We start from the raw sequence: 17337 nt of genomic DNA on the forward strand, positions 1-17337 counted from the left end.
TTTTGCAGGTCATATCTGAGTATTTCTGTGATGAAAATAGCAAATGAGTATGGTTGTAGTTTAGTTACATGGGGGCACAATTAGGTTAAAGGCTAGGGGTGGTATACTCCCGAGCTAAGAATCACTCTTGTTCATTTCCTCTTCTCGGGAGCATCCATATATGATATGGTATAGGAGGGGGGGGGTATCTAAAAACTATGGATTGTAGTGGTCTGAAATTATCCCGTCAGAGAGCAGGAAGCGTAGAATAGGGTTATGCAACTTTGCATCTGGTATTGGTTCTTTATTTAGATTGAGATTGAAATCGGCAGTTGTGCTTTTCTTAGCATCACTGAAGAAGCTGGCATTTTGTTTAGTCATGAATTCTTCAATGGACAATTGCAGTCAATTTTTTTTATGTTCTTAATGAATTCAGAATGATGGAAAAGTCCTGAAAAACATCTTTTTACCTCCCAAAAAATGCTACTTTTTTAATTAAGAGCAATTAAAAATCGTGTACTTTCGTTTTCAGTTTAAAAAGGAAGTCACGTGACTTTTAAGAAAGTGACGCCATTCGAGCCTGACTCGCGTTTGTTTACACTTTTTCTCCTTGGTGATTTAACGCTTGTTTACGTGCCTAGTTGAACGTCGTTTGTTTTTTTAAAAATATATTTTAAAATGGAAGTGTATTGCTGTTTGATGTCTTCATCAAGTAAATATAAGTACTGTATAGTGCCTATGTGCACTAACACAACTTCCACAGCTCCTGAAAAGATATTTTTTGATGTGCCAAGAAAAGCTGAGATAAGGAAAAGATGGTGCCATCTAATGAAGCGTGATGAGAATAAAAATCCTGAATTTTCTGAAAAATGCCCTCGACATATCTGCCAAGACCACTTTGATGTAAGTATATTTTTATGTCAACTGTATTCAATCACCTTATAAGTTTTTATCTTCGTGAGACCATCATTAAACTGAAATAAGATTTGTATTGACAGACGAATTCAACAGTCGAAATTTGATCGATTGTTGACAGCCGATCTACTACTTTTTTTCTTTTGTTTATTTAACTGTCACATATGGACGGCAGTGTATAAATAAAGTCCACTTTTATTTATTTATGACTTTAACCTATACATTGGCTTTTTAATGTCTGGTAGCTACATGTGAAAGTGCCACTGCATTGTGTGGAAATTGATATCAGTTTTTGTTGCTGTAAATTATACCTAGGTAAATTGGTTTTAATAAAATTAGGTGTTAGTATCTAAATATTTCAGAAAACTCAAACTATTTATTTATGAATGTAAATTAATAATGAGCATTAATTTTGTTTGTTAAATGAATAAAAAATGTATCAGATATTCATTTATATTAGTATTAGAAATTCCTGAATGTTGATATTATTACGAATAATATTATTTCGAATTTTAACTTTTCTATGCTTTTATAGTTAAATTCTATTGGTTTATATAGTTGAACCTCATTAACTTCAACTCGAAGGGGAACAGAAAGTTTGGTCACGTTAAAAGTAGCTCACATTGTCAGCTTTATACAAGTAAGCAAAATGACAAGGAATCAAAAAACAGTTCTCGTAAAAGAAATTCTAGAAAGAAGTTCAACTATATTTGTTTTTTTTTCTCCATAATTTAAATAAAATTATAGGGCAAAAATAAATAGGCACATAGTTAACATAATCATAAAACAGGTGTGGTTCTTAATAGCTAATTGAATATTTTTATTAATATGTCTGAAATGCTTGGTATTGTTATTTATGTAAATTATGAATGTTTGCAGAATGGACTAAATTTGATGAAATTTTCGTTTGTTTCAGCTTGAAACTGATACAGAAAATTATGTGCGGCATAAAGTACAAGGTGTAAATCTCAAGTTAAAAAAAGGAGCTTTACCACACATATTTGCATGCCAGAAAAATAAGCCTCCAGCTCTGTCTACAGAAAGAGCTGCAAAGCGTCAGCGAAAGAACACTGTGAATGACATTCTTTCGAATTCAGTGCCATCAACATCTGATGAAATTATTTTCATTAGTTCAGATGATGTAGTTACTACAGCACACATTAAAGATGACGAATATAAAGATGCCATTTGCCAGGTAAATATTAAACCTGGATATAGAAGTAAATACACCAGTACCACCACTGTTTCTATGAGAGATTTTGGTTGCCAAATCTCACCTCATATGCAAAATAAAGCTTGCAATGCGGATATTGTTAATTTACAAGAAAGTGTTAAGGAAAATTGTGCAATACCGTGTACAGAATTATTTGAATGTGACAAAGACACGTCAAATGATTATCATTATGAATGTTTGTCTGGGTCTGATTATGATCCAGAGGATGATGAAGAAGAAGATAAAAAAGCGATACGAAATTGTATGCTGAAGGCAATCCAAAAAAATCCCCTGGTGTGCTTAGGGATTCAGAAAGAGGAAGCTTTTTTAATAGACTATTTGTCAAAACATGCTAAAAGCTTGGAGCTGAATGTGATAATCACGTTGAAAAAAATCAGACAGAATGAAACTTATGAACAACTTGGAATGCTTTTCGGCATGAGTGCTAGTAATGTGGGGAGAATTTTTAAGGACACATTGTTTCTTCTTGCAGGAGTGCTGCAAAACTTTGTTTATTGGCCCGCTGACCCAAGTAGCATCAAGTTGTGTTTGCCGGTGGCATTTCGAAGAAAATATTACAATGTGCAAAGCATCATTGATTGCTTCGAAATACCCATTGAAAAGCCCACTAACCCCTTACATCAAAGTTTAACGTGGTCAAAGTATTATAAAGACAACACCATAAAGTATCTAGTGTCCTGCACTCCTAATGGAACTGTGAGTTTCATTTCGAAAGGTTATGGTGGACGTGCCTCTGATACTGCCATTGTTGAAGATTGTGGTTATTTGAATATGTTATTTCCTCACTTAGACGTTATGGCAGACAGAGGCTTTAAAAATGTTTCATGTTTGTTGCAGCAATTGCACTGCCATTTGATTCGTCCAGCATCTGTTGTTCACAGTGCTCCGATGTCTGCAGAGGATGTAAAGACAACCAAACAAGTTGCTGCAGTTAGAGTGCACGTAGAAAGAGTTATTAATCGTTTGAGAAATTTTTCTATCTTATCTAAGCACACTTGCGTTGATAGACATTTAGTGCAACTATTTGATCAAATTTTAATAGTAGTTTGTGGTCTTATAAATTTTCAAAACAAATTAATTAAGGTCTAAATGTGTATATTTGTAACCTTGTAAAAAATTTTTTTTGTAAAAACTATTTAAAATTTATATATTTTTCTTTTCAAATATTTAGTTTAATATTTTTTTTCTAATTTTAACTGCAGCAGCTTCTTTGGTTGTCTTTATAACCTCTGAAAATTGATACTTTTAAAAAATTAAGAGAATGTTAAAAAGATACTTGCCATAAATGTTTGAAATATTTTTATGTATTTTATATCATACTTGTGGAAATTCACTTAGATACTTTTTAAGATTTATATTTTAAGAAGTCTTTTTATTGTACCCTTCTTAACACATATTATTTACTTTTTACTTCAAATATAAGTTAAAATTATAGAAACACTACAATTATTACCTATTGATCATAACCTAATTCTTATAACATAAAGTTATAATAACTTTGATATAATAAAAAAATTCTTTTTTACTAATCTCTATTTAACATGTCTTTCTTTGGATTTTTGCAATTAAAGTTGATTTTTTTTATCAAAATATATAATAGTTGTAATAGACTAATCTTTTTTCTTAAAAAATTCTCTTTGTTCCTATTTTTTAAGTACTTGTTGCTTTTTTTTTTTTTTTTTTTTTTTTTTTTTTTAAATTTAAACGACTTAAAACTCCTCATGCACCACAAAGTATAGCATGAGGCTTACAGTTGTAAGTAAAAAACAAAAGGAGAAAAAATTTACAAATTTACATTAGAAACAAAATTCCGCAAGGCCGCAAGACTTTCAATACTTTTGACCAGTTCTGATGAGACAGGTGGCCAACTAATTGAAAGACGTCTCAAATCAGTCTTTAAATTCATTCGGGCACTCGCATAGAGACTACAGTGAAGAAGAATATGTTCAGCATCTTCATCAGCATCACCGCAAGCACAAATTCCACTGGTCTGCAGATGGAAACGAAATAAATATCTCTTAAAATTTCCATGGTTTGTTAAAATTTGGGTCAATTTAAAATCAGTTGCAAAGAATTTACATTGCAAACGGTGAAAAATGGATGGAAAGAACCATTTCGTCCAGAGCGACCGAGGCGAAGCAAGAAATTCTGCATTCCAGTCCGCAATGATTTTATCTCTAGCGATGCGCTTCCAGTGAGTACTTGTTGCTTGTGGTTAGAATTTTTTCTCATTATAAACTCTTTATCGCTCACATGATCCTTCACATTTACATTATACTTTTAGCAAATATTAAAATTTATTAGATAATGGCAGAATAATATTATGTTTGACAGTATGAAATTTGTATTTTAAAAAGTTTTTTTTTTACTGTGCCCTTCTTAACGCATATTATGCATTTTTTTTTACTACTAAATACTAATATAAGTTAAAATAATGATAACAAAAATTTATTGCCTATTTGTTTTCATAAAGTTATAATAATCAGTTCGATGTAACAAATAAGTTCTTTTTTAATGTTCTCTATTTAATATATGTACAATGAATTTTTAAAATAAACACTAATGCATATCTAAGTTTTTATCAAAATATGTAATAGACAGTAATAAATAGTACACACATGATATATTGCATTTACATTACAATTTTAAATAATTTGATGGTGGCAATAACCAATTTAAAAACATAGAAAAATAAAAGCTAGGTAAAAATAAAGCAAAAAATTTTGATGATTATTTCACAGACAGGCATAATATTTATAAGTTAAATTTAGTCAAGTTAAGTAGGATAAGTTATTAGGAAAGTGAAATCTTATACAGCTGTGGAAAAATGGCCTTTTTTCAAAAATCAAGAGCTTTATGCATAATATTTTCACAATAGTCATCATCTCGATTAATCCAAATTTCAGTTACATTACCACCTTTTTCGAAATCAGGATGCGCCACGCAAAATAAGCCTTTTTGCTTGTCTGCGAACAACATTTGTAGTTGCATTTGTGCATAATGTTTGGCAGCAGGTTTGTTGTCATCAAAGTATTTTTCCATTGTTTTTTCAGAGGTAGGACACTTAACTTCCACAATAAAATCTGTGGCTATACCATCGGGCGACGCTCCGAAAATTGGGAATTCATCTTTTAGTAATATCCCACTTGATTTTATTTTTATGTTATGCTTTTGTTGAACTTTTTGCACAACTTCTTTTTCTAGATGGCTTCCCCTCTTGATGGCTTTAGTTGGGTTAAACTTTGCTCCTAGAATGGTCTCAACAAGACTGCCATTTAAATTTGCACACTGAGACGCTTCATATAACTTAGAGGCAGTTATTCTTCCATATCTCAGCTCGTGCCAAATGGGATTTTGGTTTTGGCCAAGTGAGGCCTGGGCAACTTCACTACATAGTTGAACAGGCACCATGTCCTTCAGATATTGTAAAAACTCATCGACTGTGGTACCTACTTTCAATGCTGTAAATTGCACTATTAGATAGTGCAATGATATTTTTTCCAGATTTGAGGGCTCAGAAAAGTAATTGCAAAGCTGCAAATTTTTAGAATTTCTCGCATTTGCAATTTTCATGCAATCTTCTAAAATAGAAGGACACTTTGGGGGAAGATCTTTGATATCTTTTTTACCTAAACTAGAAGCATGAATAAATTTTTGGGATGAACCAACTGATGAAAGTTTAGATTTTTTCCAATAGCATTCTATTTCTGTTGGAGATGGTAGCGAACATTTTCGGTGAACCCAGAAAAGAAATGCGATCATGTGCTTGCATCCTCCTGCGCTGGCCGCACAGTTATCGCACACTAATGAGTTTATGACCCCAGAAGATTCATCACATGTCAAAGTTATTGCATATGCTTTGGTTTTTATTTTATGCTCAGGAGTCATTTTCCCTTTAACAATGCAGATATCACTTTCTCGCTTAACTTGCACATAGCCTATAGCATTATCCCCATATGTTTGTCTTGCTGATCTGAAGTTAATATATATATATATATATATATATATATATATATATATATATATATATATATATATATATATATATATATATATATATATATATATATATATATATATATATATATATATATATATATATGTATATATATATATATATATATATATATATATATATATATATATATATATATATATATATGTGTGAAAAAGATGATTTAAAAACTGAAAAACAGAATCTTATTAGACTAAACAACCAATTGAGACAGACCTGGCCTCCCCAAGGCCATAGTGTCGATAAAGAAGAAGAAGTTTTTTATAGCTTTCCTATGTTCATGTAATATTAGTTTGTGTTAATCGCTATTTCATATCTTTCTTTTCCGTAAAAATTCCAAAAGTTTCTGGAAACCTTAAATTATGAAATAGTTATTTAATATAAAATTTAGTATACATTAATTTTTTCTTTTTTTTACAGAATAGGGATAAAAACTATTATATTTTTTTAAATCCTTCAATATGCACACTATCTGCATAACTAGACGCTTTAAAATATAATGTAATAAAAATCTTTTTGATTTTTAATACATCATTCATAAAATGTACCAGTATCTTTCAAAATGGTTCATGTTATTATTTACACCTTGGATTTAACACTTTAAAAAATATTATGAAGCAAAACTTATTTTTAAATTTAATAAAAAAATTCGATAAAAAAACATTAGCAGGTGTATTTAAAGTAAAATATACTAAAATTGAAGATGTGTATTTATGTTTGACAGTAGAAAGGGTAAAAATATTCTATAACTAGCTTGCCTCTGACTATTTCTTTAATTTTTTTTATAAATTAGAATCTAATTTTCTTTAATTTTATTTTATTAAATATTAATTTTTGATAAAACAATAATTTTTAATAAAAATAATAGCTTATTTATTTTTATAAAATCGTTTATAAATTATTTTTAATAAAATTGACTTCAATTAATTTTTAACTAAATTAATTTTAATAAAATTGATTGTAATTATTACAAAGTTGTTTATAATTGGTCTTTAATAAAATAATAACTTTAATTCAAATTAATTTTTAATAAAATAATACATTTTATTAAAATTAATTTTTAATAAAATAATTTTAATAAAAGAGTAAGTATAACGTTTATAATAATAATTTTGTGAGTAAGTATAATTATTTGTTTTTGTGAGTAATAATAATTTAGTGTGTAAGAATAGCGTTTAGTTTTATACTTTTATGAAAGTGGAAAGATGTTTTTAGTATACTTAAATCCTTGCTATATTTTAACGTGTACCTATATGTGTTATAACAAATCGCCGTTCCATTTTCGCACACAAAATTATTTACAGCCAGGGGCGCCGGTAGAATAAAATATAGGGGGGTGCAACCTTCTAACAAACTACCATCCCCACAAAAAAAAAGATTAAAACTATTCTGTATGATTGCAATTCTTGTTTGATTAATCAATTTTTTACATAAAATTTTATAATTAAATTGCTTTTCTATTTATTTTTAATTGCTTAAAGAAAATCCAGGGTAGCGCAAGTGCACCTCCTTGCCGACGCCCTTATTTACAGCTACAGTTTATAAATAAACAAATTTATACCTTTGAGCCTTAATGCATTTGATTTCAGGCGAAATGAAATCTTGGTTCGTTCGAAAAAAATCCATAATCATCTCTTCAGTAACTTGCGGCAAATTGTCCGTTTGAGCTTTTTGAAACCCCTCTTCCATTTTGATTCTATATATGCAATAGATTTCAAAATATTTGCTGCTAAATACGCATTTAAATACACGCGGGAAAATTTGCAAAAAATAAGTTAAAGAAGAGCTAGTTAAAACCGCAAGAAAGAAAATACATAATAACAACGGGAAGGTCGTGAGGAGTAAGGCTCTAATGACGTCACACCAATCAGCTGTCGTTTTCGAGTGAGGGCGTTTTCGCTCAAATTAAAATATTAATAATTAAATAAATATTTATTTGTCAGAGTTAAAAATTATATTTTCGTAATCAGGAAATCAATCTTAAGAAGTAATGACTATAATTTGGAAAATTTAAGAGATGCTGCAATTGTCCATTGAGTCCATATTTAGATCTTTCCTGATATATTTATTTGGCAAGTGCCAAAGGGCACCGGTCATTCTCCGAAGGAATTTATTTTGTAGAAATTCCAGCTTTTTTATTTGTGTGTTGGTTAGGCAACTCCATGTTGGACTAGCATATGTGATGATTGGTCTAATGCAACTAATATATAGTTGCCTTTTCAAATTTAATGGTAATCTGGAATTTGCATTGAGTAGTGGTCGTAGGCTAAAATACTTAAAAGATAACAAAAATATCTTTTACCGTCAAAACCTTTAAAGGTTTCTTGATGAGCTTTGAGGACGTTGGGCTTTAGCTCCAGTAGCCTCCTTCTTTATCTGGCTCTAGCAATTAGGGTCATTTCATGTAACGAAATTAGACCCATAATGTGATGGTTATTTTACCACTTCTTTAAGTCTAATACAACTGTTTCTAGCATTAGATTAAATATATATTCAAGACAATGCTATGGTCGAGATTGTATGACCATCAGAGATAAAATATAAAGTAGTGTCCTATTTTTGGACACATTGGGAAAAGTTGAAAATAGGCGACGAAATTTCACTGATAACTTTTCCCCTTCAGAAAGGTTTTAAGGTCTCACGAAGATTTTGAGCATACTATTTCTTAAATGAAAATTTATAAAATATTTTCAAACTATTTTCTTTACACAATGAGTTTCCGGTTATACAAAAAATAAAATGAAAGCTTTGAATCATATTGAAAGTTTGTTTGAGTAGTTTGCAATCACGATATTTAATATCCCACAGCTTGTTTATTTTCTACATTAATTCAACAAAATCTCGTAGCGAAAAAAAAAGAGTTTAAAACATCCGGAGTGAAAGCAAAGTAATAATTTGTATTTTATTACGAACTTCTTCTTTCTAAACAATTTCTCGTCTATATTTTTCTTCTCTTTTTATCGAATCCTCCTTAAAGGTTTCGAAGTTTGTGTCCTGAAAAACAAACATAATATGAAATTTATTAGAAAGTAATGGGACTATTCTTATATATTGGTGGGAATAAAATTACTGTTTTATATTCGTGTGTATTTTTCAAAATTTTAGTACTTTTATGAAAGAAAAACACTTGGAAATTTATTTATTTCTGATTTTTTCAATAATTAGTTAGAATTAAATGTTTAAAGCTATTTATTCTTATTTATTTTACACTCATCCTAAATGACTGAGCCTTTTTAAATGTTTATTAACATTAAAAACTTACTTATTTTTGTATGACTTATTACATTGACGTTTAAGTCTTCACATCTTCGATGTAAGTAGAAAACAATGAGTTATTTGTATGAAAGTCCCGTTATCAGTTTATAAATAAGATTCTCTTTTCTTTTATATCCTTTAAGAAATTAGAAAAATTTGAAAGTTGTTTTTTTTCTCTCCTCAAAGTGGTACTCTTTCCCAGAACATTAGCCATCTCATGGTTAGACGCAGTTGGGATTACTCGGTTGTTACTGACAACAATCAGAGAATATTGATGAAAAAATGAGCTGATTAAGCGAATAGAGTTTGAAAATTTATCTTGCAAAAACTCTGACGCAAATTGTCAAGCACACTTTTATTTGCATTTTGAAATTTTGATTAAAAATAAATAAAAATATGGGCTATTACAGTATTAAAAATCCATCTAAAAATACTGACAAATATCAGCATCAGAGACTCCAGACCAAGCCCGTAAATTTTTTTTAACCTTAAATTACAGTTCACCCGTAATTTTACATAATAGAAAATATAGGATCAGCCTGCAAAAAAGCAGTATGGCCCATAAAATAACAATTGCAGTATAAAAGATCCCTAGTAAGAGAATGGACACTGTCTTTAAAATAAAACTAATATGATAAAAAGAATATGGAGATCAACAACTCACCACACTTTCTAGATCAATGGTTCACGATGATTTGATGGTGATTGAGCTTTAAACAGCCATTGAGGATCGAGCCTAAATCCTGCGCAGTAACAGACCTGCGACTTGGTCAATTCAGACATTCAGTACTTAAAAGAATTATTTCAAAAAGTGAAAAGACGAAATCATAAAGACAAAAATTAAAAAATCGTAAATAAGTATTGATGCAATACTTTATTTCTTTAATCACATTTAATGTATGAACAATGAATTTTCATTATTTTTGATGATGATGAACAATGAATTTATTTGACTATATCTAAAAGCAACTTGTCTATTTCACTTTGACCATTTCTAAAAATAACATCATGAACGAATTCTAAACAGTTCAATGACGAAACAATGTGCATTTTTGCTTTTGTTTTTCAAGAATTCTGATGCATTTTTGGCCTTTAAAAAATATATTATATTTTGCTGACATTTATATCCCCCTTCTCAGATTTGCTTGAAAACAATGTGATATTTGCATAGAAGTCCCATTACATGTTTATAAATAATATTTTTTCCCTTTTATAAATTTTTTTAATACAATTGAAAAACATTTTTCTATAATGGATTTGTTTGGAAATTACAATAGTAAGTTTTTGAATAAATGAAACATTTTTAAATACATTCTGTTATAAAATAAACGTTTTATCACTAAACATCCATTTCAATTTATTATTTTAGCCACTGGATGGCGTAATATATAACTTTTAATAGTTTTCACTGTCTCTTTTACTACTCCTCTATACTCCATCTTGTAAAGAGTACTAGTTCATCAACTTATAATTACTAATAATGTTTATTAAGAAATGAACTTGCATTTTATGAAGCAATCTGAACTTTTTACTACCTTATTAATGCTCCAACATATTGAAAAAGTCACTAGGTTTTCGTGTACCACTAAGAAACAGAAACTGAAAATAACACTAGTGAACACGCACAAGACAAAGGTAAGCATCCATTATTTCCGCTACCTCACTAGTATGTGTGTGAAACCAACACATTTACTACACATGTATACAGTAAAAATGTATGTATTAGTCTTTCACATTTTACCTAAACTTTTTATTTATTTAGAAACATTTGAAAAATTATAGGCATACTTTTAGTCACAATTTGAGAATTTAGATGGCATATTTTTTGAGTAATAAAAATGTGAAAAACAAATCTACAAGAAATTCAGTAGAAGCATTAGATCATTTAGAAGAAAATTATGACCAAAAGTTAAGTTAAGGGGTTGAAGTGGGTTTCACTTCTGCGGAGAAATTAGAAATTAAAGCCCAAATTATAGTAAAATTTTTTATGAGAATGCACTAAAACGATTTTAACAAGAAGAGAATGTCGCTAACTCAAAGTACCGTAAATCAAAATTAATCATAGCAAAATTTGCAAAGTTGCTGTTTTTAAGAATGCTGTAAATATTTCAGTTGACTCATGTACGTTCCACAACGTGCTGTTAATGGCAATGTAAAATACTTTCAGAAATATCAAAGTAAGAATTGGAAAAAGTTTGCTGTTATATTTATAGCACTGTCAGAAAAAATATATATTGTGACATCAACTGCAGTTTACTGCATTATTCACAGTACTTTAGGGAATTTCAATCAGTTTATAATAATGTTCATATCAGTACTTGACTGTAAATTTTACATCAATCTGCTGTTATATTTTAAAAGGAAAATTTGCTATAAAATTTGCAACACCTGCTGGCAACTCTTGCTGTAAAATACAAATAATTTCTTTTTATTGTAATTATTTACAAAGTTGTCTGTAAAAATATAACGTTTTAACACTAAAAATACATCTGAACAAAATTGTTAATAATTTTTATAAAAAAAAAATATATATACGCTATAGCGCATCAAGCTGTTCTCAAAATGACTTTAGATGATTAAAATAGTTGCCTATAAATTTACAAATCAATTTCATTAAAATTGGATAAAACTAAAAAAAAAAGAAGAAAAAAACAAATAATTCCTTATTTCTCTATTTTTTACTTATCGCAATTTCGGTCAAACAAATCCGCCAATGCTTTATTTTACGAACGTCATATACAATATAAACTCTTATTTTATCCGCGTAACTTTCAATTGAAATGGTTCAAGAAATACAGCCATACATAATTCTTGTCTTTTTTTAAATCTTTATTTTTACTACGATTTATATAGTTCTCACATCTTTTGAAAGAAACAAGTAGTTCCAAAAAAAAAAAAAAGCATTTGATATCTTCACCAGAGTATTAACTTCTGGAGAATAAATTGAAACTAAGTCAGCACAATAAATCCTCCAAAGTATTTGTACAAATGTTTTTTCGATTTAAATGGAAATCAATATTTTCACTGTAAAAAATCTTGATATTCTCTGCTTGTTCAATTGCTATACAGTACAAATTGTAATAGATAGCAGTAAATAATGAAATTTCTATTTATATTACCTGAAAAATTTCTTCTATTGTTTAAATAAAGAAAAAAATACGGAAAATAAATGTAGAATGCGTTAATAAAATCAGAGCAACATAATAACTATTGTTTTCGTGATGAAATAAAATGCAATCGAAATCGAACCTTAAATGTACTAAATAATTAGTGTAGACAATATTTTAAATTTTGAAATCAAACACCAAAAACGTATTTACTCTAGCTAACCATGACTTTTTTAAGTATTTTTAAACCACAAAATATGGGTGGTAATCACTAGCTGTAAAATATGGCCACACTAGTTTAGTTAGGAGAGCAGTGGTTTGGACTTTTTATTGTTGATTGACTTTTTGTGTGTTTGTCACGTCGGCGGAATTATTTAATAGAATCGAAAAAATTTTTCACACAATTATAAAACTCGTTTTTAAGAGATGCATTCAATGAGACTAATTTCATCTCCCAACCTAATTCCTTGAAGTTACCACCTACAACCCGTAGGGGTTAACTTCAAAATCTTAAAAACAGGAACACCGATTTTTATTGCAGACTTGGATTTTCCAGTAAAAAAGCACCCCAATTTTACTTACATATTGCTACCTTTTGGTTCATAGAGGGCTTAACAATTGTAAAATAAATATAGGGTACAAATTATTAAAATAGAAATACAGTCGACATTACCCTTATAAGAGGTGTTCTAAATTCAATTAATTGTAACAGAAATTTGGAGAACTGACAAATAGAAAATGAAATTCCAGAACTTCGGATCCACACAGACAAAGATTTTTTTGTTGGCAAGTAACTATTTTAGTTATTTAAAGCAAAATTTTGTATTTAATTTTGAAATGGGAAATGCTTTATTCGTTAAAATTATAATTAGCGCATGCATGAATTCTTATAAAGCTAATATCACTCTAATTTATTGAGTAACAATGAATTCAGAGATTGATTGCTTTTGCTCAATTCTTATATTCACTAAGAAATGGAAACCTAATAGTTTTAAACTGATATTTAGGGAATTAAATTGATATTGGATTACTAAAATTGAATTAGATTTAAATTTAGCATTTATTTCTGGCGCCATCTATTTTTATAAGATGGAACTTTTAGATCTCAATTTAATCTAACTGCTTACAACTTTTATTAGATATTTCCTTGTGTTTGTTAAATGTTTTTTACTACCATAAAACTATTTTACTATTTGTTTTGAAGTTGTTATTAACAGTTAATTCTATTTATGTACTAATAAATTTTCATTCATTTCTTTATGCGAAGAATGAGACTGTATAATTTTTTTATAACGGTTTTGTTAATTTTAATCAAATTTATTTTTATTCCTCCTTTTATAATTTTAAGCAGATTTATTTTTATTCCACTTTTGTTAATTTTAAGCAGATTTACTTTTATTTATCTTTTCAGCGGATTCCTTTTTTATTTTGAAATTAAATGAAAAAATCAATATAAATTTTAATTTTAGAACTTATAATTTATTTCAAATGTTACTTCATGTTAGTTAAATGCTCATTCATTTTAAAAACTATTTTTATGAAAACATAGAAATTGAACTAAGATTTATATCTCAAAATCCATTCCCATCATTTTATTTTATATGTTTTTTGAAAGCAAAACTTATATAATATTCAAACATCTGAATTCGATTTTGGGACATGGAAAATCTATAAAATAATAATACTCTCCTGCTTTAGGATATATTTTTATTTTCTTAAAACGTCTTATACTTATCGTAACTTGTAAACTTGTAACTCGCTATACAATAAATGTTAGGAATTATGAAAGCTCTATAATTTCCTTTTGCTGAATTATGATTACATATTTAAACATTTTAGAATATTATTCTCAAACATTTGATAAAATATCTTTCAAGTAACCAACAATAATTTTGTAATAATATTTGTATGCATTTGAAAATCTCATATAATAAATTTAAACTGAACCTGCGTAGTTTTTATTTATTTGTATCTGCAATCATACTCGATAAATTTAAGCTTAGTAATTTAGAGATTTGAATTTTTAAGAGTATAAGGTGATCCATAATACTATTCAATACGAATACTTATCAATTCTTATATTTATTGCGATAAAGCTAGATGAAAATACTTTTAAAATATATGCTCATAATTTATATTTAATAACTATTATTGTAATAATTTAATGTTTCACAAAAACATTTTTGTTTATCTTGCATTTACCTGAAGACCATACTATCAATATTAAAAACTATTATGCAGAAACATAAAAAATATATTTTAAACAAATAAACAAAAACAATAGAATAAAATTTAATGCAAACCAGATATCAATAAATGTGTTATTACTAAAAGACCATTGACAACGCTAATTTATCTTCTGAGCAAAGCTTGAACGTTTGACTTAAAATTAATTTGAGAAAAATACTATGTAGATCTGACTTATGATTGATTTACATTTTGAGAACAAATTATGGAGAAACGATATTGGGTAGGATCTACAAAAATACGTAATAAAATCCGTTGTCGAGAAATCCAATCAGCGTGCTCGAAATCTCTTTTCGCTATCTGTAGTTGTAAAGGTTGGTTACATACATCCTGGCGAAACGAAAGTTATTAAAGTGTAGTCGTTTCCGTGATTGCACAGAAATATCGAAAATACTAACTCATAGCTTAAAAAAATACTTGACAAATTTTGAAACTAATTCTTTCTGTAATTAAGAATTGGGCAGCTAACAGAAGGATTGGGAATAACGAAACTTTTTTGATGTAAAAATATGTGTAAAAGTACATTATAAATAATACTTGATAAGTAAAAAATATGTAAAAATAATATGTTGATTCAGCGGCGCGGATAAATAACATGCTAATTCGATAAATAACATGCGTGAAAATAAGTGAGAATATTTTAACTCGGAAATTAACCACTCAAAGGGATTGACATTTCACAAAAAGAGTTAATACAATTGAAAATCAAGAGGAAAAATGGTTTATGTACATTTTTTACAAACATATCGATGGATCGCCATCTGACGCACTTTGAGAATTACTTGATTTTAAAAAATCAATAACATAAATGACGGTTTGACCCGAGAGTTATTACACAGTGAAGAGAGGCTATGCCGGGAAAAACGGCAAAGACAAGAAGAAAACAGAAAATTTTAAAGAAATTCTGAAATGAAATATGGACAGCAACTATTGTGTTTGTTTGGCTGTAGGCATTAATGTTACTCATGAAATTATTTATAATCGATGGTTGATGGAATTAATATTTAATGTATCGATTTTAAACATGGCGAAACACCATTTATTTAGTAATTACCAGTTTGTTGCTTCAAAGAATTTCAAATATTTGTCCAAAAAAAAATAAAATGAAATAAAATTTTAAACTTTTACCGAATGCGGCATAAATGACGTTATTACATAACTTTCGTTAACGTTAGATAACATTAAAGGTAAATTGCGTTGGTTAGTATAAACTACGTATAAATTTCGAGATATTCTAATTTATTGTTTTTCACTTAAATGGTTTTTATTTATACTATAAAATAAAATGTGTTTTTCGTAAGAGATGTATGAAATTTTAAATTCTGCCCGGAATCTGTATTTTAAATGAGCCACGAAACTCTACGAAAACTCTTGGGGGCATGTGACAAAGCGAAAACTACGGGGATGATACAAAGCGAAAGTCGGTAAAAGGGAGAATACAATCAACTTTAGAGAATTTTCTGACACCTGAGACCTTATTGAAAATACAAGGCAGCACTATCTTCCTGAAAGCATGCTATTATGCAATGCATGACAGAAAACGAAGCGTATTTTATACAGATGTGAAGAGCACATAATACTTATTTCAGGATTATCTATTCACGATGGAACTTCGTAACAATGAAAATGGTGCGAGTGATAGTTAAAAAATAAATATGCTCTCTGAAAAAAAATATTATAAATTTTTCAAACTTTAGTTATGAAAGCTATTTGTACACAACAATCAGTTGTGAGGGAACTCTTTCTGAAACGTCTGAAAATTTTCAAATAGTTATTTTTAAGAGAGCATTCAAAGTTCATTTATTTTCATCATGTACAATTAAATATATTGTAATTTAAACTGGAGTAAAATTATGGCAATTTATACTTTCACTAAGTTTATAAATTTTTTACAAATATGAAGTTGTCTTGATTAACCAAGAAAAAAATTGATCTACCCTAACAATATGATATAAGGAATATGTTATATCATCATCATATCTGACTAGACAGCCCAGGGTGGGCCAGTGCCTTCCTTTGAATTCGAATCCACTTCTCTCTACTTTTGACACTAGTTCGCCAGTTTTTATCCTTTAGAGTAAGGAAATCAGTCTATGTTATAAAGCTATCCTTAAAAAGACATGGAAACGTCATTTTTAGATGGAAGCACTGAGTCATATGATACATTAAAAATTTTATAAGTCGATACATTTTTAGTATACCAACATTATTTTTATTGCCAGAAGTCATCATTTTAATTCTTAACAATATTCAAGTTTATCTCACCTTTATGTTACACATAGTATTCAATGTTATCACAACTTTACATATCTCTATAACTGCTGCTGTTTTAAGTGTTTACATTACGCTACATTTTGTTTTGCAATGTAAAAACTCAGAAACTTGATATGTTACGAAAGTATACAAAATGTATATGCGGTACGATGAAATTAAAAAATTCTACATTTTATATTAAATTTGAGAATATGTTATATATTTATATATATATATATATATATATATATATATATATATATATATATATATATATATATATATATATATATATATATATATATATATATATATATATATATATATATATA

The 17337-nt window shown here is 28.4% G+C and overlaps 2 protein-coding genes across 2 annotated transcripts; one reads left to right on the plus strand and one right to left on the minus strand.

Annotated features, from left to right (window-relative positions):
- Positions 1-371: 371 nt before the first annotated feature.
- On the plus strand, positions 372-3694 carry LOC147807001 (uncharacterized). Its single transcript, XM_087167652.1, has 2 exons — positions 372-882; positions 1811-3694. Exons 1-2 carry the CDS (start codon positions 658-660, stop codon positions 3215-3217), a joined length of 1632 nt encoding a protein of 543 aa, XP_087023778.1. The 5' UTR covers positions 372-657; the 3' UTR covers positions 3218-3694.
- Positions 3695-4966: 1272 nt separating this feature from the next.
- LOC147807002 (uncharacterized) lies at positions 4967-6016 on the minus strand. The gene has a single exon (XM_087168739.1). The coding sequence runs from the start codon at positions 6014-6016 to the stop codon at positions 4967-4969; it is 1050 nt and encodes a 349-aa protein (XP_087024865.1).
- Between the last annotated feature and the right edge of the window lie 11321 nt (positions 6017-17337).

This window comes from Parasteatoda tepidariorum, chromosome 7, assembly GCF_982258835.1.
Source record: "Parasteatoda tepidariorum strain Cologne lab strain chromosome 7, Ptep-v5.0, whole genome shotgun sequence".
Lineage (NCBI taxonomy): Eukaryota > Metazoa > Arthropoda > Arachnida > Araneae > Theridiidae > Parasteatoda > Parasteatoda tepidariorum.

Coding starts and splice junctions, on each gene's coding strand:
- LOC147807001 (XM_087167652.1), top strand. CDS start 658: ATGGAAGTGTATTGCTGTTTGATGTCTTCATCAAGTAAATATAAGTAC. Junction 883..1,810: donor TCTGCCAAGACCACTTTGAT/GTAAGTATATTT, acceptor CGTTTGTTTCAG/CTTGAAACTGATACAGAAAA.
- LOC147807002 (XM_087168739.1), bottom strand. CDS start 6,016: ATGACTCCTGAGCATAAAATAAAAACCAAAGCATATGCAATAACTTTG.